Source organism: Bos indicus, chromosome 10 (genome assembly GCF_029378745.1).
Source record: "Bos indicus isolate NIAB-ARS_2022 breed Sahiwal x Tharparkar chromosome 10, NIAB-ARS_B.indTharparkar_mat_pri_1.0, whole genome shotgun sequence".
Classification (NCBI taxonomy): domain Eukaryota; kingdom Metazoa; phylum Chordata; class Mammalia; order Artiodactyla; family Bovidae; genus Bos; species Bos indicus.
Window position 1 is genome coordinate 58,678,663 of NC_091769.1, and position 20,834 is coordinate 58,699,496.

At 36.1% G+C, this 20,834-nt stretch overlaps 1 protein-coding gene across 4 annotated transcripts in view; it reads left to right on the top strand.

Moving 5' to 3' along the window:
* The window catches only part of DMXL2 (Dmx like 2), a 166,686-nt gene that overhangs the window by 110,140 nt on the left and 35,712 nt on the right, over positions 1 to 20,834 (top strand). For all 4 annotated transcript variants that reach the window (XM_070797549.1, XM_070797547.1, XM_070797550.1 and 1 more), the window contains exons 18-23: positions 1,857 to 3,533; positions 6,762 to 6,872; positions 10,422 to 10,591; positions 13,247 to 13,344; positions 13,770 to 13,935; positions 16,038 to 16,302. In XM_070797549.1, the coding sequence (XP_070653650.1) occupies positions 1,857 to 3,533; positions 6,762 to 6,872; positions 10,422 to 10,591; positions 13,247 to 13,344; positions 13,770 to 13,935; positions 16,038 to 16,302 (2,487 nt within the window). The remainder of the gene's footprint in view (positions 1 to 1,856; positions 3,534 to 6,761; positions 6,873 to 10,421; positions 10,592 to 13,246; positions 13,345 to 13,769; positions 13,936 to 16,037; positions 16,303 to 20,834) is intronic.

Here is a 20,834-nt window from a genome sequence, read left to right on the forward strand (position 1 = left end):
TGCTCAATGTTATGTGGCAGCCTGTATGGGAGGGGAGTTTGGGGGAGAATGGATACAGATATATATATGGCTGAGCCCCTTTGCTATCCACCTGAAACTATCACAACATTGTTACCTAGCTATGAAAAGTGAAAGAAAGTGTTAGTCTCTCAGTCATGTCTGACTCTTTGTGACCCCGTAGACTGTAGCCCACCAGGCTTCTCTGTCCATGGAATTCCCCAGGCAAGAATACTAGATTGGGTAAGCATTTCCTTCTCCAGAGGTCTTCCTGACCCAGGGATCAAACCCACATCTCCTGCATTGCAGGCAGATTCTGTACTGTCTGAGCCACCACTGCAGTATAAAATAAAAAATTAAAAAGAAAGATTTGTTTTCTACTAATGATGCATCTTTTTAGAAACATGTATATATTAGAAATTATTTCCTGTGATAAATATAAAATAAATACAATCAGCTTGTCAGACTATGGTGTGGATGTTTTAATGCAGGGTTTCTTGCCTGCACTGTGGTTTCCAGGGAATTCTCCAGGCAAGAATACTGGAGTGGGTAGCCGTTCATTCCCTTCTTCAGGGGATCTTCCTGACCCTGGGATCAAACCCATGTCTCCTGCTTTGAAGGCAGATTCCTTACCATCTGAGCTACCAGGGAAGCCCCCTATAAATAGGAATACTGTGATAGCAAAATTGCAAAGAACATATATGTTCATATGTGAATTATTGAAGCTTTTTTTTAAAAAAAAAATTAAGGCTTTTCATCCACATTGTGTTATTATAAAGTATGTTTGAACAGGAGTTGGCAGATAGTTTGGGGGGAAAATATAGGATACAAGTTTATAGTTTGGTTTGCTTAAAGTGATACTGACTTTAGCAAGGTGGATAAAATAGTTTGGAGAACAGGACTGACATCTGAGTTTAAAATGATCTGTCACTTGCGGAATTTGTGATTGAGGAGTTCCTAGAATAGTGTTTTTGAAGAATCAAAATCAGAGTTTCAAGACTATTCCAGTTACTGGTGAATGATTTTGAGTATGAGATTCTCTTACTCATCCCTAGCTTTTGAAACTTTCAAAGTATTTGGAAAGCTTATGATATATGCAAATAAGTTTATTAGAATTAATAATGATAAATTCTATTTTGCAGGGAATTTATAAAATGCTTTAAAACATCTTACTGGACAGTAACACTCCAAGGGAAGTAGTAACATAATCCCCATTAGATAGGTAGAACAGACTCAAATGTTTAAGTGGCTTTCCTACTGTTAGGAAGGCGTTGATAGACTGGAACTTGAATCCAGGCTTTCTGATCAATCTTAAGATTAAGATCAACCAATCTTAATCACTGTTACCCCTCATGTTATAGTTGACAATAAATGGGAAGTGTTAATCTTTTGGCCATCAGGAATAAATGGTTCTAGTTCATTGTTAGGAGAGCATGAATTAAACCTGTGAAAAAGGTGAGATCTAATGTCTGTCTGGTTGACTGAAAGCATTTTGTGGTGGAGTAGATCTAGTGTCTGGATTATTTGAGGGCCAGTTAGAGGAATTTGAAGGGCAAATTCTAATGACTGTTAATGTATTTATGATGAAAGTGATAAAAGATATAGCATGAAATTCCAGTGAAGTGTGTGTGGTAAAGATGTAATTTATAGCAGATAACAGGTTTATTGATTGATTAAACTTTGACTTGTTTGATTGATTTTGAGTTTTATTTTAATGAAATATTTGATTTAGTAAGGGACTACAGAGTTATTCTGAACAAGCTCATAGTGGATTTGAATTAATCACATTCTAGACTTTGAGTATTAACGTATTATTTTGTGATTCTCTTATTATGATGACCTACTTTTTCTTTTTTAAGGCCATTTGAGTTCCTCTTCAATTTATCCAGTGTGCCTTGCACCTTATTTAGTCGTTACAACTTGTTCTGACAATAAAGTACGCTTCTGGAAATGTTGTATGGAAACCAACCTACAGTGTAAAAGTGATGAGAAGGAAACCTATCATTGGAGAAGATGGCCCTTGATGAATGATGAAGGAGAAGATAATAGCAGTACAGTGAGCATCGTGGGAAGACCAGTTGCTGTTAGCTGTTCATACACGGGTCGCCTTGCAGTGGCTTACAAACAGCCGATCCACCACAATGGTTTTGTTTCAAAAGAATTTTCCATGCATGTTTGCATATTCGAATGTGAATCTACAGGAGGGTCAGAATGGGTTTTAGAACAAACAATTCATCTTGATGATTTGGTCAAAGTTGGGAGTGTACTTGATTCAAGGGTCAGTGTTGACAGTAATCTCTTTGTGTACAGCAAATCAGATGAACTTTTGAGCAAGGATAGATACCTTATTCCGAATATCAAACATTTAGTACATTTGGACTGGGTATCAAAAGAAGATGGTTCCCACATTCTCACAGTGGGGGTCGGTGCTAATATCTTCATGTATGGGCGGCTTTCAGGAATTGTGACTGAGCAAACCAATAGTAAGGATGGAGTAGCTGTCATTACTTTACCACTAGGTGGAAGTATCAAGCAAGGAGTTAGGTCACGATGGGTTCTTCTTAGATCTATAGACTTAGTGTCCTCTGTTGATGGTACACCTTCATTGCCTGTCTCTCTCTCTTGGGTAAGAGATGGGATCTTGGTGGTAGGAATGGATTGTGAAATGCATGTATATGCGCAGTGGAAGCACGCTGTCAGATTTGGAGACGTTCACACTGATAGTTTTGAGGCAGAAGAGACAGCAATACAAGATCATTCTGCCTTTAAATCTAGTATGTTGTCAAGAAAAAGTATTGCTGAAGGAACAGCTATTGCTGATGATGTTTTTTGTTCACCAACTGTAGTTCAAGATGGTGGCTTATTTGAAGCTGCGCATGTCCTTTCCCCTACTCTCCCACAGTATCATCCCACCCAGCTGTTGGAATTGATGGATTTAGGGAAAGTTCGCAGGGCCAAAGCTATTCTCTCTCATTTAGTAAAATGCATTGCAGGAGAAGTTGCAATAGTTAGAGATGCTGATGCTGGAGAAGGCACTAAGCGACACCTCTCTCGAACCATTAGTGTAAGTGGCAGTACAGCAAAGGATACAGTCACCATAGGCAAAGATGGTACTCGGGATTATACCGAGATAGATTCTATTCCTCCACTACCCTTGTATGCATTGCTTGCTGCTGATCAAGATACAACCTACAGAGTTTCAGAAGAAAGTACCAAAGTGCCACAGAGCTGTGAAGATCATGCAGAAAGTCAACCAGAGGACCAGTACTCAGAGCTGTTCCAAATCCAGGATATAACAACGGATGATATCGACTTAGAGCCAGAAAAGAGAGACAACAAATCAAAAGTAATAAATCTTTCTCAATATGGACCAGCTTACTTTGGCCAAGAACATGCTAGGGTACTTTCTAGTCATCTCATGCACTCAAGTCTACCAGGCCTTACTCGTTTGGAGCAGATGTTCCTTGTAGCTTTGGCTGACACGGTGGCTACCACCAGTACTGAGCTTGATGAGAACAGAGATAAGAGTTACTCAGGTAAATACTCTCACTAAAAATTTAGAAAGTTATTGTCAATAGAACTAACTGTCTGTGTTATTTATAAAATGACTCACGTATTAAATTGCAATCTTTCTTTAAACCTTACAGGGAAATGTTCTCTCTAGTTGACAGTTACTATTAGGTAATATGATCAGTTGTGAAAGAAAAGACAATTGGGGTAGACTCTGACTTGTGCACATAACTTATGTATTTGTGATATCTGTGTGTATCCTCACCTGAGTTTTTATCCTGAAACTCTTATATAATTTTGGACATACAGTCTTTTTTTTTTTTTTTTTAACAGATTTATTCTGTTTAAAAATAAAAATGGTTTATTTTTATTTTGCTTTTAGTGATAAAAATGGTCCATTTGTTAATTTTACTATTGAACCACCAGGTTTGTAAGGAGCTACCCCCCCCCCCCACAACTCCCCCGGCACAACTTGTTCATCTTCACATTTCTAGGTATAAATAATTTTTTTTATAATCACCTAATTTTCTCCAAAAATTCTTGAGAAAGAGGTTTTCATACATTTTAATGTAACGCGTGTCTTGCTTAATTCATTCTGTAATCAGAAAAATTTTGGCTACCTCCTGAAACTAGATTACATTCTTTTTTATGCAGATAGTTGAAGGTAATGGTGTTGATTCTAAATCATGACATTAGCAAAAGATACCGAAAATGATTGATCATTCATTCATTCAGTAAATACTGTGGAGGAGTGAACAATTGCTATGTGCCAGGAGCTTCATGTACTTTATCATATTTAAGTATCACAACAATCTGCTAGTAGGTAGCCATTATTATACTTGATTTTTTTAGAGAAAGATACTGAGAGATTCAGGAACATATAAGATCTCATAGATAGTAAATGGCAGAACTGGGATTCAAATGTGGATAAATCATTGCCTCCAAGCCTGTATTCTTTTAATTATTTCACAAGTTTTACAAGTTTGAGGAAAAAAGTCTGTTCCTCAAAGCTACCTGGAATATCTCTCTTCATATAGACTTATGCCCTTGTAATGTGTCTCCAAAGTTTTTTGTAGATTAAAATAACTAGTGACTTTTAGAGGATTTTGCCTATGACTTATTTTATAACTCTAGTAATTAAAACTTTTTTGAATCATTATGAGGTTGTATGCAGTAGAGCAGGATTCTTCCCAGAAGAGCCTTAAGCCTTTGTTTCAAACTTAATATTTATTAGTATATATTAGAGATATTACTCTGGGGTATTAAGAAAATAGCTATGTCACAATCTGTGAAAAATAGTTTAGATTTTCAGATATAAAACTGTATCCTTCAGTTCAGTTCAGTTGCTCAGTCGTGTCTGACTCTTTGTGACCCCATGAATTGCAGCACGCCAGGCCTCCCTGTCCATCACCAACTCCCGGAGTTCACTCAAACTCACGTCCATCTAGTCAGTGATGCCATCCAGCCATCTCATCCTCGGTCATCCCCTTTTCCTCCTGCCCCCAATCCCTCCTAGCATCAGAGTCTTTTCCAATGAGTCAGCTCTTCACATGAGGTATCCTTAAGTAGGCAATATAAAAATTGTTCCTCCTATCATAGACTTTCATGAGGTAGATGAGGCAGGAATGAATGTCTCCATTTCACATGTGGGAAACTGAAGCTCAGAGATTAAATAGTTACTTATCTCAGTTGATGGATTCTAAGTAAGTGAATCCCTCCATTGTTCAGATGAGACAACCTAGAGGTATTCCGGACTCAGCTTTCTCTCACGCCCCAATCTAGTCCATTGTCATATGCTGTTAGTTCTACTGTGTGGAGACTCCAGACATTTCTCATCACCTCTCCTGTTACCACTCTGGTCCAAGTCACTGTCACATCTTGCCTAATTATTGACAAAGGCTCCTAAAACTGGTTCATTCCTGTTACTTCAGTCTGTCCCTCACATGGGAACTAGTGATTGTTCTAAAACAAAATCACCTTAAATCTCACCTCTGCTCAGTAAACACTGGTGGCTTCCCATCTCACTTTAGAAAAAAGCCAAATCCTTCAGTGGTCTACAAGGCTCCAGGTGATCTGTCTTCACATCACTCTACTGCATTGGCTTCCCTGCTGTCCCACAAACACACCAGGCACAGTCATCTCAACATCTTTGTACATACTGTTTGCCCTGCACAGAATACTTGTCTTCCAGATTTAGGCACCCTTCACTCCCTAACCACCTCAGATTTGTGCTGAAATGTCATCTTGGTGGAAAGTTCTTCCCTGGTTGCATAATATAAAATAGAACCCTCTTACTCCAGCACTCCCTTTTCTCCCAGTCCGGCTTTATTTCTCTCTGTAGCATTAATTTTCCACTAGACACATTACTTCTTTGTTGTTTCTCCCTGTCTCCTAAGATGTAAGCACCCTGGAAGTAGGGACCTTGCCTTATTCCTGCCCAATCTGCAGTACCTAAACTGTGCCTCCGATGTAGCAGATGCTTAATTTGTTGAATGAATACATGAATGAGTGTATGAACAAATACAGCTGATGGGAAGTAGAGCTGGAACTTTGACAGTTTAAAATGTTTTATTTTCTTCAAGAAAATATTTGATTCAATACTCTTGAGTACTTCCTAAGTGGCAGTTACTGGGCTAGGTGCTGTTAGTATTTTTCTGTTGCTTTTATCCAACAGTGGCTATAATTTTGAGTTAACTTATCATGCTTTCATACCTCTGCTCAACTTTTGACTAAGAGCAAATTTGTGAGATCAGAATTGGAGTTCAACCTTAACTTGGTAACACTAGCCTGAGGAGTCAAATTTCAAATATGGATAGTACTGTATTTCATTTGAGCTAACCAATCTAGAAAATATTAACCTGTTTAATTATATAATAAATAAGTTTACTATGTAATTCCTAGTTTTTAAAATAGGAAAAATTCTCATAGGGAATATTTTTTAAAATTATACCTATTACTTTTTATTGGATTTCAAAATTTCTTTCCTTTTCTTTTATTATGAGTAGCTCTAAGTACTATTATTACCTGTACTGATAGGTGCTTACATTTTTCTCAAATTTTTTCTTTTGACCATTTTATTATATACATGTACTTATTGAGAAGCTATATGCATTGATAAAGATATTGAAGTATTCAGAAAGGAATACACTCATATGTATTTTTTGTAAATTATTATTTAATGTTTATTTTCTAACTTTCCATTGGTTTATGACCTGTTGCATTCCTTTTTCCTTAAATTTATATTGTCTTTAAAGGAAGAGACACATTGGATGAGTGTGGTTTACGGTACTTATTGGCGATGCGCTTGCACACTTGCCTTTTGACATCGCTGCCTCCTTTATACCGAGTACAGCTACTTCATCAAGGTATTGTTTGAACCTTTGTGCAACTTTTATTTCATATTGAAGTGGTTGGTGTATTCACTGTTGTGTATAAACGTTAGATAAGTCATCACATGCATACCCATCACCAGCCTTAAGATCTTCCTGTCACAGGGTACCCACTTACCCTTTAACTGTGTTATTTTTCGGCTGTACTCTGTGACTTTTGCTCATCTGGCTCAGTTTCTCAGACTTCAGTCATCAAAAGTCATAGTACTTTAGGAGTAAACTGGGTAGTCTGGTGTTATAACCTAAAGTGGTCCTGAATTTCTATGATATCTGATACCCTTGCTTTAAAAATTTTGCCCTATGCATTGTTATTTGTGTTTACTTTAATATAAGCATTATAAGTTATTTACTCACAACTAAAGCTAATGTTTCAGGAATATCTGCCACATAATAACCCAGTAGATTTGCATACTTCCAGCACACTGCCACATATGCTGATGTGAGATATATAAACTTATATCAGCCCCCTAACTTAGAGATTAAAAAATCAAAACTGTAGAGTTTAAAGTGACCTGGCAAGACACAGGTTGTTAGAGTTTGAATTAGAATTCCAGTGTAGTGGGCTGTGTCCCTTTTGAAACCAGCATCTTGGATACAGCCCCATAAAATATGTTTTAGTATTGTAGGACCTAGAATGTCAGGCTTTATAGTTCATTATTCTTACCCATAGTACTTACCCTTTACCGTCAATAAATGCTTTTTTGAAAATATGATTCTAACAGCTGTCTAATAGTCTATCATGTTTTTAAACTATAATTCATCTATCCTTAATTTTTTTCTAAAAATACAAATTTTGCTTTTTTTCTTACTTGAATTATCATGCTACTGAATGACCTTACAACTTTACATATAAATATTCATATATATCTAATTACTTCCTCATATTAGTTTTCTGGGGGTGAAACTACTGAATCAAAGGGTTTGAAAATTCTTAACACTTAGAAGTATTGCTACTTTCAGAAAGACTGTGCTAACTTAAATTCCCAGAACCAATGTTAATGATGCCAAAACTCAACTCATTGCAATACTTGATATTATCATTTAGAACAATCTATGCCATTTGGAATCGGAGAAGGCAATGGCATCCCACTCCAGTACTCTTGCCTGGAAAATCCCATGGATGGAGGAGCCTGGAAGGCTGCGGTCCATGGGGTCTCTGAGGGTCGGACATGACTGAGCGACTTCACTTTGATTTTTCACTTTCATGCATTGGAGAAGGAAATGGCAACCCACTCCAGTGTTCTTGCCTGGAAAATCCCAGGGATGGGGGAGCCTGGTAGGTTGCCGTCTATGGGGTCGCTCAGAGTTGGACACGACTGAAGCGACTTAGCAGTAGCAATGCCATTTGGAATAGGTTAAAAAATGGTATCTCAAATTTTAGTTTTAATATTTTAAATTTTAGTTTTAAATGATCAGATGGTACTGAATCACTTAATGACAATTATGTACATTGCCTAAGGAGACTTAAAACACCTCAAATTCCTAAAGCTTTGTCAAATTCCATTTTCCCTTTAGTACAGTTAAAACATTGGAGATGAGAAAAGTGACTGGTATTGTCGGTGATGGTCTGGTAACAGTTTTCAGGGAAAAACTTAAATAGCTAGTTGTTGTTCAGTCGCTAAGTTGTGTTTGACTCTTGTGACCCCATGAACTGCAGCACACCAGGCTTCCCCATCCTTCACTATCTCCCAGAGTTTGCTCAAACTCAGGTCCATTGAGTTGGTGATGCCATCCAACCATCTCATCCTCTGTCCCTCCCTTCTCCTCCTGCCCTTAATCTTTCCCAGCATCAGGGTCTAAGTAGCTAGTAGACAAGCTAAGAAGAACAAAGATATATTGCAAAGAATAGCCTGATGTTGGTAGACAAATAAAAATAAGTGCCTGTTGGTGTGCCTGGTTTTTTCTTCTTAATACCTTTTTTCACTTCTAATAGTTAGGTTTCCAAATAGAGTCACTGCTCTCTTAATCTTATTTTTGAACCAAATTCCTCTGACATGCTTGTTGTATATTTTGGTTTCCTTTTAGTTATACCAAAAATTTAATCAATGAAATTTATTTAAGGGTATAGGGTATATTTTATATTGTTATTTTATATTAAAATGTTTGTGTCAGCAAAAGTATGCATTTTGCATTGGCTTATAATAGCAATTTCTAAAGAAGTGTCAATTTTTTTATAGTTATTTCATACACTGACTATTTCTTAAACCAGACAGATTTGGTGGTGGTGGTGGTTTTGTTGCTAAGTTGTGTCCAATGCTTGTGACGCCATGGACTGTAGCCTGCTAGGCTCCTCTGTCCATGGGATTCTCTAGGCAAGACTCCTGGAGTGGGTTGCCATTTCCTTCTCCAGGGAATCTTCCTGACCCAGAAATCAAACCCAGGTCTCCTGCATTGTAGGCAGATTCTTTACCAAGTGAGCTGTGAGGAAAGCCCCGGACAGATTTAAATATAGAATTAATCTGCATTTTAGGGTATGACAAAATACAAATTGATGTTTTTAAGTTTTGTTCATTTTCCTCTACATTTATAGTGACAGTTAATTTGCATTGATTCTGTGAAATGATTTCAAACACAGTTGTATAGAGATGGTAGCAATGAGAAATGTGTTGAGAGTCCTGTGTTGTAATGTGACTATCAGACTGTCATTGGTGTCAGGCATTTCTTTGTTTCCAAAGGGATTCTTGCAGATGGCTGACTTGACTGTCTGGCTTCTCTCCTGGGATCCTCAGGGTTCTTCCCGGGAGCATTCTCACTGTCTCACATCTCTCCGTGGTTCACTTCTGTCATGTTTCTCTTTCACCTGCTCCAAGTGGAGTAAAACCAGTCATTCAGCTGTTGACAGACTCATAGAGGGTGTCACTAAATCCATTTTGTTGCCTCTAATACAGCCTAGATCCCTGTCAGTTTTTTTTTTTTTTTTAATCAGGGCAAAAAAAGTATTTGCTGTATACCATCAGTAATTAGGCAGCTTTAAACTCTCTTTATAAAGGAGACACCAAAGACAGAGGAACGTGCCTCCTAACAGTTCTTCCTTGGGGCTGTCATTAAGGTGAGAGTTTGCTTTCAGGTAATACGTATAGCTTCTTGACCAGAGGGATGAATGGGGCAGTTTTCAGTGTCCAATAGTGATGGATGTGGTCTGCAAGCAGGTGGCACTGTGAAATGGGACCTACATGTTCATGGAGCACATAGGCTTGACCAGACCTTTTATTCTTGATTGGTTTGGTATGTGTGAAAACGTATGAATGGCTCAGTATTCAAATATCTTTCTTTCTAGTGATTAGCTTTTAATGTTTCCATTCTTCCAGCAAATATATTTGAGAAAAAGAATTTGGTTTTGTGTTTCCTGTCAATGATCTTGTATTTAGATACTTACACTATAAAAGTTTGAATGAAGAAATCCTTTCATACTTTTTTTTTCTGCTTGAAAATTCTCTCTAGGAGGAATTACATGAGTATGTAGAAAATTACTTTTGTTTGTTTTGATCGAGTTCTGATGCTTATTATTTTGTCTTTTTAATTTAGGTGTATCTACTTGCCATTTTGCCTGGGCTTTTCATTCTGAGGCTGAGGAGGAGCTGATTAATATGATTCCAGCAATTCAGAGAGGGGACCCTCAGTGGTCTGAATTGAGAGCTATGGGAATAGGTTGGTGGGTCAGGAATATCAACACTCTTCGAAGATGCATTGAAAAGGTAAGTGTCATTGCATTTTGGAGTTAAGTATTTTCTTAGAGTATAAAAGATATCTTCAGAAAACCTGTGGTGAGGGATTCATCTGTACATCTTGAGATCTTGAGAATTTCTTAAATAAAAATTTTTGGACATTTCTGAATCTTGACCTTTATAAACTCTCCATTCAGTATATCAGTTATCTTTTACCATATATACTAAGTATATAATACTTATGCCATGTATACTAAGTATATAATACTTACGGAATATAGTATATTCTGCTATCAGTTGAGATGTGTCCCGGTTTAGGAAAATACAAACTGTATGTCAGTTATATACATTAGATAGAAAAAACATTGTTTTTATAAAACAGATTCTCTGCATGGCTAGGTTAATACATAACAAACTTCCTTTGTACATTTAAAATACCATTCAAAAAGTTTTGATTTGTGGCACTTGAGGAAGATATCTATGGCAGCAAATGAAACATGCTATAAATTTCAAGATGGGTTTTTGAAATCAGTTTTCTAGTAGAAAAAAAATGTTAAAAAATTTTTAGTAGAAGCTGAAAATTATTTCAGTGTTGGCAGAAACTAACCATGACTGAGCATCCAGGCTTGGTTCTAGTTGCTTTTCATAAAATATTTCATGTTATCTTCTCATTGGCTGCATGTTCCTATCTTGATTTTCCACCTGATAGAACTATGACTCAGAGAGTTTGGGTAAACAGTCCACTGAAATTCTCAGAAGTACAATTCATGATACATTTGTGGAGTATGAATTCATTTCTTTCAAGAGGAATTTACTCCTCTAAAGTAGTAGTTCTCAAATTTTAGTGTCTGAAGAATCACCTGGCAAACTTATTTGAAACACACATCCCTCACTTCCACTCTCAGAAATTTTTTTTTGTTTTTTTGTTTGGCCGCACTGTATGGTTTGGGGTAGTTAATTCCCAGACCAGGGATTGAACCTGTGTCCTTGGCAGTGAAAGTGGCGAATCCTAACCACTGGACAACCAGAGAAGTCCCCATTAAATTTTTTCCATATCCCGAAGCAAAGGAAAAAGAGGAGATCCTATTTTCTCTGAAATGTTCAGATGTTGCCTACAAAGTCTCTTTAGTTTTTTATCAACAATGTGTCTTGTCATTATAAATTGAGTATTTCTTACAATACATATAATTAATTTCCACAAGTCATTTATCTCTTAAAATTCAATCAAAAGGATATGTAAGATTTTTTCTCTTGAAATGTATGTTATAAATCATTAACTGAAGATGAATAAAAATTCTTGTAAAAATTATTAAATATTGAAGTACTAAAATAATTGAAGGCAGAGAAAATGCTTAAAAAGGGGGAGGAGAAATAAAAGCATTGAAAGTAAAGCATTTTTGTGATGTGACTTTTAGGTATCTTCCCCTGTCTCTCCCATGCCTTGGTAGTGTTCTACTCTGCCATCAGGCAATGTTAGCTGAAAAAACATATCATTTCGCTTCTCAACTTAGTTTTATGCAGATGTTAGCTTGGTATGTTTGAGAAGTATATGGTCTGCATGGTACTGTGTTCAAAACAGTATGTATGTATGTACAATTGTACATACATGTACATACATGTACAATGTACAATATGTACAATAATGTTACTGGGTTAATAATTTTTAAATTTACATTGAGTTCATTGGTTCTGTATAATTTAGCAAGTTTGGCCGTATGGCTCAAAGGGGGGTTGGTTGTCTGTTGTGGTACATGGGGAATTAGGTATTCATTAAGACTTTTTTCTTGTGAAATTTCTAAGAACTAAAATTTGAAGGCCGTTCAAAATAACAGAGCTTCGACCATCTACATTTTAATTACATGCCAGAAAGCATGTGTCAGTCCTTCAGAACTGTCAAATTTGATTGAAAAATACCAAGTTATGTTTGTTTAAAAAAAGAAAAGAACATTTATTTTTGCCTGTAGTTTTTTAAATGTGTGTGTGAGTATAATTGATATTTGTTCATAGATGTCTATCAATATTGTAAAATCACATATATTTATATACCATAGAAGTCAACATTTTAACTTTAACAAAACATTAAGGAATTTAATATGCTTAATTTTTAAGAAAAGGTCTCACCAGGAATTCTCTGGTGGTCCAGTGGTTAGGACTCTGTGCTTCTACTTCTGGAGGCCCAGGTTCAATCCCTGGACACAAAACTAAGATCTGGCAAGCTGAGCAACACGGCCAAAAAGAATAAATCATGTCTATCAAATATTCTGCCTTCTTTATTGTTTCCTGTGTTGGTTTTGTCACTGTCTGGTTTCTAATACCTTTTGCACCCCTTGTTTACTGTGTGACCTCAAGTAATTCAGTTAACCTCTCTGTGTCTCAGTTGCTTTGTGTAAAATGGGGATAGTAATAGTACTTCTTGGATCATGGTGATTCAGTAAGACAAATGAAAGGTGCCTGGTACATGGTAAGTAGTCAGTAAATACTAGCTGCTGTTACTGTTTTTATTGTAATTATAGGTATGCCAAGGGTTGTCTCTAGGAGCATGTGTTATGAGCTACTGGAGACTGTGGAAGAGAGTCATTTCTTCCCATCGTCATAGTTTCTGTCAACCATGGAAGTAGTAGGGAAACATTAATTGTTGTAATTCTTATATCAAATAGTTAATTCAGTTTTTTATTGACCATTTAGGTTGCCAAAGCTGCTTTTCAGCGTAACAATGATGCCTTGGATGCTGCATTATTCTACCTTTCAATGAAGAAGAAAGCAGTTGTGTGGGGTCTGTTTAGGTAAATTGCTTCAACACTTAAAATGATTTAATGGAATGAAGATTGTGCTGTGAATTGAAGATGTAACACTTTTGAAAGTACTTGGATAAATCAGTTTCCTTATTTGTGCCTTGGTTTCTTTATTTAAGAAAAATAAGCACCGTATTATTTGAGCTTAACTAAAGAGTGGGATATTGTTAAAAATAAGTTGATGAAAACAGTTGGGAAAGTAGAGTGCTCTTGCTTCCTACTTACGTGTACGTATTTTGAATTTTCTCCTTGTTAGAAGAAATGAAGCAAAGCTTGATAACAAATACATCTCACTAAAGTTGTTGTTCGTCTTTTAGCTGGCTGTTTGAGATTTTCATTGTCTATTTTCATATATTCTGTACAGGATTAAATATTTGAAATTTGGTTTAACCACTTGTTTGTGCTCTGGTACCAAGGTCACAGCATGATGAAAAAATGACAACATTTTTCAGCCACAACTTTAATGAAGATAGATGGCGTAAAGCTGCTTTGAAAAATGCTTTCTCTTTGCTTGGAAAACAACGCTTTGAACAATCTGCTGCTTTTTTCTTGCTAGCTGGTTCATTGAAAGATGCCATTGAGGTATGTCTGAGAAAATGTGCTATGAAATACCTGTAAGAGCTTGAAAACCTTGGAAGGTCATAGAGTAGATTGTAATGTTTGGTCATGTGTTTATAAGGATAGAGGGTAGAGAATAAACACAGAGGTAACTAACTTAAATAGCGGCACTGTGACAATGGAATTATAAACAGATGCAAGTGAGAAGCATAAATGGGACATTTTATATAGAGAATACTGCATTTCAAGGTAAGTATATGCATTTCAATTATAAATATATAGAAGAAGTGGTTTATGAATATCTTCTTCCTGGCCATCTTGTGATTCTAAACTATTGAAAGTGTGCACAGGTCAGAGTCCCCTTACTTGGTATAGACAGGCAGATATTTTAAGTTCTTTTTCTTCTAAATGAAATTCATAGCTAAGGAACTGAGATCACAGTTTATACTGTTTTGTAATGTAGTCATCTTAGATACTGGAAGGTGAGTGGGAAGAGATAAAACTTTGCATTTTTGGATATAGAATCTTGATAGCTGATTAAGAGAGTAATTACAGATATTTCTATTTATGAGATAGTCTTCTTAGGATATCAGTTATAATGAATAATCCAAACAGGTGAAGGAAAAATGTAATTGGAAATAATACATCATGGAAAATATCCAGCAAAGTGAAAGTACTCTGTATAGAATTAGTCCTGTTTTCAAAATTATCTTAAGGTGTGTAACTTTTTAAAATAACAAATATTTATAATTTTCAGATGGGAAGTTTAGCCTAGAAAATACTCAGGCAAGAAGAGAAATATTGATTGAGATGCTCATATTGCCTGAAGGACCTCAGATTCTCAGATGAGTAGTTACTTTAGAATACAAACTCAAGAGAGAGTAAGAATAGCGTATGTAGCTTTATTTCTTAAGCTACTTGCTATGTAAATAGAAGATTCTTTTAAAATAGTAATAATTGTGTTTTTATATGGGAATATATTTAGAAATTAAGAGGAACTGATTATATCACAGGTGTTATTTAATTTAAAAATGAACCTTGTTTAAATTAATCCAAGTCTAAGATGGTACTGATATACCTTCTTTTATGCTTATTTTATAAATGAACTTTCTAGATTGGAAGCTACTGAGTTCTCAGTTCAGTAGCTCAGTCATGTCCGACTCTTTGCAACCCCATGAATAGCAGCATGCCAGGCCTCTCTGTCCATCAACAACTCCCGGAGTTTACTCAAACTCATATCCATTGGGTCGGTGATGCCATCCAGCCATCTCATCCTCTGTCGTCCCCTTCTCCTCCTGCCCCCAATCCCTCCCAGCATCAGGGTCTTTTCCAATGAGTCAACTTTTTGCATGAGGTGGCCAAAGTTTTGGAGTTTCAGCCTCAGCATCAGTCCTTCCAATGAACACCCAGGACTGATCTCCTTTAGGATGGACTGGTTGGATCTCCTTGCAGTCCAAGGGATTCTCAAGAGTCTTCTCCAACACCACAGTTCAAAAGCATTAATTCTTCAGTGCTCAGCTTTCTTCACAGTGTAACTCTCACATCCATACATGACCACTGGAACAACCGTAGCCTTGACTAGATGGACCTTTGTTGGCAAAGTAATGTCTCTGCTTTTCAATATGCTATCTAGGTTGCTCATAACTTTCCTTCCAAGGAGTAAGCGTCTTTTAATTTCATGGCTGCAATTGCCATCTGCAGTGATTTTGGAGCCCCGAAAAATAAAGTCTGACACTGTTTCTACTGTTTTGCCGTCTATTTCCCCATCTATTTCCCATGAAGTGATGGGACCAGATGCTGTGTTCTTAGTTTTCTGAATGTTGAGCTTTAAGCCAACTTTTTCACTCTCCTCTTTCATTTTCATCAAGAGGCTTTTTAGTTCCTCTTCACTTTCTGCCATATGGGTGATATCATTTGCATATCTGAGGTTATTGATATTTCTCCCGGCAAACTAAGTTCTAGTTTCTTAAATTTCTTGCTATTTCTTAATCACTCTCTCAACCTCTGGACCTCTTTCCTCTACTCTGATAATATAAATAGTGGATAATTTCAGGAGTTCAGTGGGATATTTCATCTCTCTAAATAATTATCATTAAATAAATATTTATTAATATTTAAATTTATAGGTATGTCTTGAAAAAATGGAAGATATCCAGCTAGCCATGGTAATTGCCCGTTTATATGAATCTGATTTTGAGACTTCTTCCACTTATCTGTCCATCCTAAATCAGAAGATTTTGGGTTGCCAAAAGGATGGCTCAGGATTCGATTGTGAAAGATTACATCCTGATCCTTTCCTCCGTAGTCTTGCTTACTGGGTAATGAAAGATTACACCAGAGCATTGGACACGTTATTAGAACAGACACCAAAGGAGGATGATGAACATCAAGGTAGGACATTTTATGTGTTTCTCTTTCTCTTTTTTTAAAAGGCCGTTTCTGAATAGATAACATATACTTAGATAATACACACACACACACACACACACACACACACACACCCCGCCCCGCCCCGCCCCCCCCCCACCCCTGCCCTCTTCGTTGCCAGACTTACTTTTCAGCTTTGAGAAATCAGCGTCAAAATTTTTTATGTGGCTAGAAGTTCAGTCACTTACTACCTGTAATTGAATCTGGCATTTTGTTATCATAATTTTAGTAGTACTAAGAAGATTTCACACATGTTTTTACTCTCATAGCTATATATCAAGGTATATAAGATTACCATACTATTCTAATTTCATATATATTAAAGTGAAGCATACAGAATATTCCCACATTGCATAGCTCTTTCCATGTATAATAGCCAGTTTTCTAAAAAAGTGTATATTTTGGTTGTTACACATAGTTGGTATGATGTATGGGCCTACAAAAACTTTATTCTTGTGTGATGAACTTTCTCTTAGTTATCCCAAATAATTTATTTTCCTAGAAGCATTTGGAAGGTATCTATTAGCATTGTTTGCAGTAATCATAAAATGGAACATTTTAAGTATTCAGTAATAGAATAGTTAAATTAATTATAATGTATCCATACTGTAGAAACAGTATGCTATTAAAAGTGAGGTAAGTGAGGTAGAGTGATGTGTTAATGTATGTTGTATTCAGTGAAAAAAGTAAGGTATAGAACAATATGGTCCTGAATTGGTGTTTTTCTTTCTAACTTACTTCACTCTGTATAATAGGCTCCAGTTTCATCCACCTCATTAGAACTGATTCAAATGTATTCTTTTTAATGGCTGAGTAATATTCCATGGAATTTAGAAAGATGGTAACGATGACCCTATATGCGAGACAGCAGAAGAGTCACAGATGTATAGAACAGTCTGCTGGCCTCTGTGGGAGAAGGCGAGGGTGGGATGATTTGAGAGAATAGTATCGAAACATGTATACTATCATATGTGAAACAGATTGTCAGTCCAGGTTCGATGCATGAGACAGGGTGCTCAGGGCTGGTGCATTGGGACGACCCTGAGAGATGGGATGGGGAGGGAGGTGGGAGTGGGGTTCAGGATGGGGAACACATGTACACCCATGGCTGATTCATGTCAATGTATGGCAAAACCCACTACAATACTGTAAAGTGATTAGCCTCCAATTAAAATAAATAAATAGAAGAGACATCATTTTCCTTCCATATCTTGTGTTGTTTAGACTTGTACTTTAGTGTTAATTTCAACAAATGTATTAAATTTCTCATTTCGAAAAAAACAAAAAAACCAATATGGTCCCTGTATTTATGTGCTTATGGCACACATACACGTACTGTGTGCACACACACGCTGTCTGGTTTCCCGCTCCCTCTCTCTTTTTTGTTTTCTGGAACAAATCATAAACTAAATTGGCACTGGTTACCTTTTAGGAATAGGAGGGAGAGATACAAGCTTTTACTTTTCATTTTGTACTTTCATTAGTTATAATTTTATGTGTTATTTTTAAATACTTAAAGAGCTTAAATGAATAAAGAGATTCAGGCTCATTTTTTATTTTCTTCTTTACAAAAAAGAAGTGTAATAATTTAATACAGTAGTCCCCTCTTATCCACAGGGATTATGTTCTAGGACCCCTAGTGGATTTCTGAAACGGTGGATAGTACCACATCCTATATAAACTATGTTTTTTCATATATATATGAGATAAAGTTTAATTTATAAATTAGGCACAGTAAGGGATTAACAGCAGTGACTAATGATAAAAGAGAACAATTATAACAACAATATACTGTAATGAAAGATGGGAATGTGGGTTTTCTCACTCAGAATCTTATCGTACAATTTTAATGCCTTTTCCATCTTAACAAAGCACTTATCATGCACTGTGCCCATAACGTCTGCAGTTTTAGGTGTGACAGAAAAACTAACATGAATTTCTTTTTCGTTCTTCACAATTTTGTGGATAGAAGATTTTTTCTGACCATAGATAATAGTACCCTTAGCTTATGAATTTTTTGCTTTTCTTGTTAAATAGAGAACTTTCAAATTTTCATATAAAGGAAGCACTTGCAGCTTCTCTTTGGCATAGATGAACTGCCAGCATAACTACTGTTGCATATGGGGCTCTTTGTTATTAAATAAAATGAGGGGGACTTGAACACAAGCACTCTGGTGCCCTGATAGTGGATCTGATAATCGCAGTGGCTACTAAGTGACTAGTGGGTGGAACACTTTGGACAAAGGATGATGATCCCTGTCCTGGGGAGGATGGAGCAGGATGGTGCGAGATTTCATCTTACTTCTCAGAACAACTCACAATTGAAAACTTATGAATTGTGTGCTTCTGGAATTTTCCATTTAATATTTTTAAACCTCAGTTGACCTCTGGTAACTGAAACCGTGGGAAGCAAAACTGCAGGCAAGAGGGGGACGACTGTAAATATTAAAAAAAAAAAAATTAAAGCAAAGGAAATAAAACCTTTAGAAGAAAAATATCTGAGCTACCCAAGTAATTTTAATAAATTTTAAATAATAAATTTAATAAATTTTAATAAAAGGTACACATTTTTACAGATTCTATTTATTTCTTAATATTTTCCAGGTTAACTTTTAAGAGGTTGTTATTGGGGAAATTTTAATGTATACATAAAGAGTTATACCCATCTAACACAATCAGCTGTATTAATACTGCACTGTAATAGATTTATAATATTTTTCACACAATACATAAACACAAAAAATAATAAAACATTTTTAATTATATGGTATCTTGAAAAGTGCACCAAACATGTGAACTAATTTATATTAGACATGCAAATGCCTGTTCACATCTTTGAAAGTTTGCAGTGTGAAGGTTTGTATTTAGGGAACTTACTGTATAGATATATTTTGAAGCAAACCCAACAGATCATTTCGTCTGTAAATATTAAAACATGCATCTCTAAAAAATAAAGACTCTAAAAACATAGCACATATCAGTTATAACACATAACACAGTTTTGTAAGTAATCAAATCCTCAGTGTTCAGATTTCCCTGGTTGTCTTATAAAATCTTATACAGTTGATTTGTTTGACCCAAGATCCAGGTGAGGCCTGTATCATGTGATTGGTTGAGGTGCCTCTTATGTCAGTTTTCATCCATATTTAGTTACTGCAGCATGCCTCACCCCCGAATTTATTTGTTAAAGAAGTCAGATTGTCTGTCCTGTAGTTTCCTGAGTTTTAGATTTTGCTGGTTGTATTCTTGTTGTTTCATTTAATGTTTTTTTTTCCCCCTCTGTTTCTCTGTATTTCCTATAAATTTGTAAGTAAGATTTTAGAGGATTTTAGTAGTTTTTTTGGCAGAAATATTTAATAGATGGGTAGAGCACTTCCACCAGGGAACTCATTTGAAAGTGTTAGTTGCTCAGCTGTGTCCAACTCTTTGTGACCCCATGGGCTGTAGCACGCCTGGCTTCTCTGGCATGCTTCCATGGCGTGCTCCATGAAATTCTCCAGGCAAAAATACTGGAGTGGGTTGCCATTCCATTCTCCAGGGGATCCTGCCATCCAAATGATTGAACCTGGGTCTCCTGCATTGCAGGCAGATTCTTTACCATCTGAGCCAACAGGGAAACCCTCAGGGAACTCATAATGTCAGCTTATTTTGCTTTTTGTGGAATTAACAGCTATCAGTGACTGCCATCTACATTAGTTTTTGTAAAATGACAATATTCTAAATTTGTCATTTTATCCTTTTTGAGCTGGAATGCTTCTCTAGAGTACAGTCTCCCTTGGCAATGACTTGATTACTCAATTCCAGTCGTATACATAGTAAAAGGAATATAAATGTTTGATTCTTATTTACTAGTTTTCAAAATAATAGCTTGGTTCTCTAGCATCCTAGAAAGGTGACCAATTAGCTTTCATTTTTTAAGGTTATTTTGAATCCACAGATTAAAATAGAGTTGTGTTTTAATCCATTGCAAGTTATTATTATGGATGCTCAGATTATCAGAGCCTCTTTAAGTCCTTGCATTTGACATTTTTCTTTGATAGTTTCTTTGCTTTCTGGTATGGTAAGATGTTTCAGGCTCATATTATACATCTCCTGCCCAAGACCTGGAAATGACCAATCCTCCAAAGAATCCTGGTTCCTTTTTGTTGGGAGTGATATTTAGACACCACAGCCTGAACACAGGGATCCCCATTGCTGCAGGCGTGGCCATTGTTCCTAGGTTATTTCAATGAATGAAGCTAGTAAAAATTTTCCACCCTGAGGTACATGTGTTCACACTGACATTTCTAATTTCAGGTATAGAGTTCTGATATTTCAAAAATGTGTATCATGAAAGCTTGGATTCTTATGACATTAACATAATTATTTGCTGTTTTATATTATATATATATATATATATATAAAATAGTTTCAGAGTAATGATGCAGATATTTTTGCAACAGCATGGTTACTGAGAACAGCTTAAGCTTTTTTTTTTTTCAGTTTTTTGTTTTGAT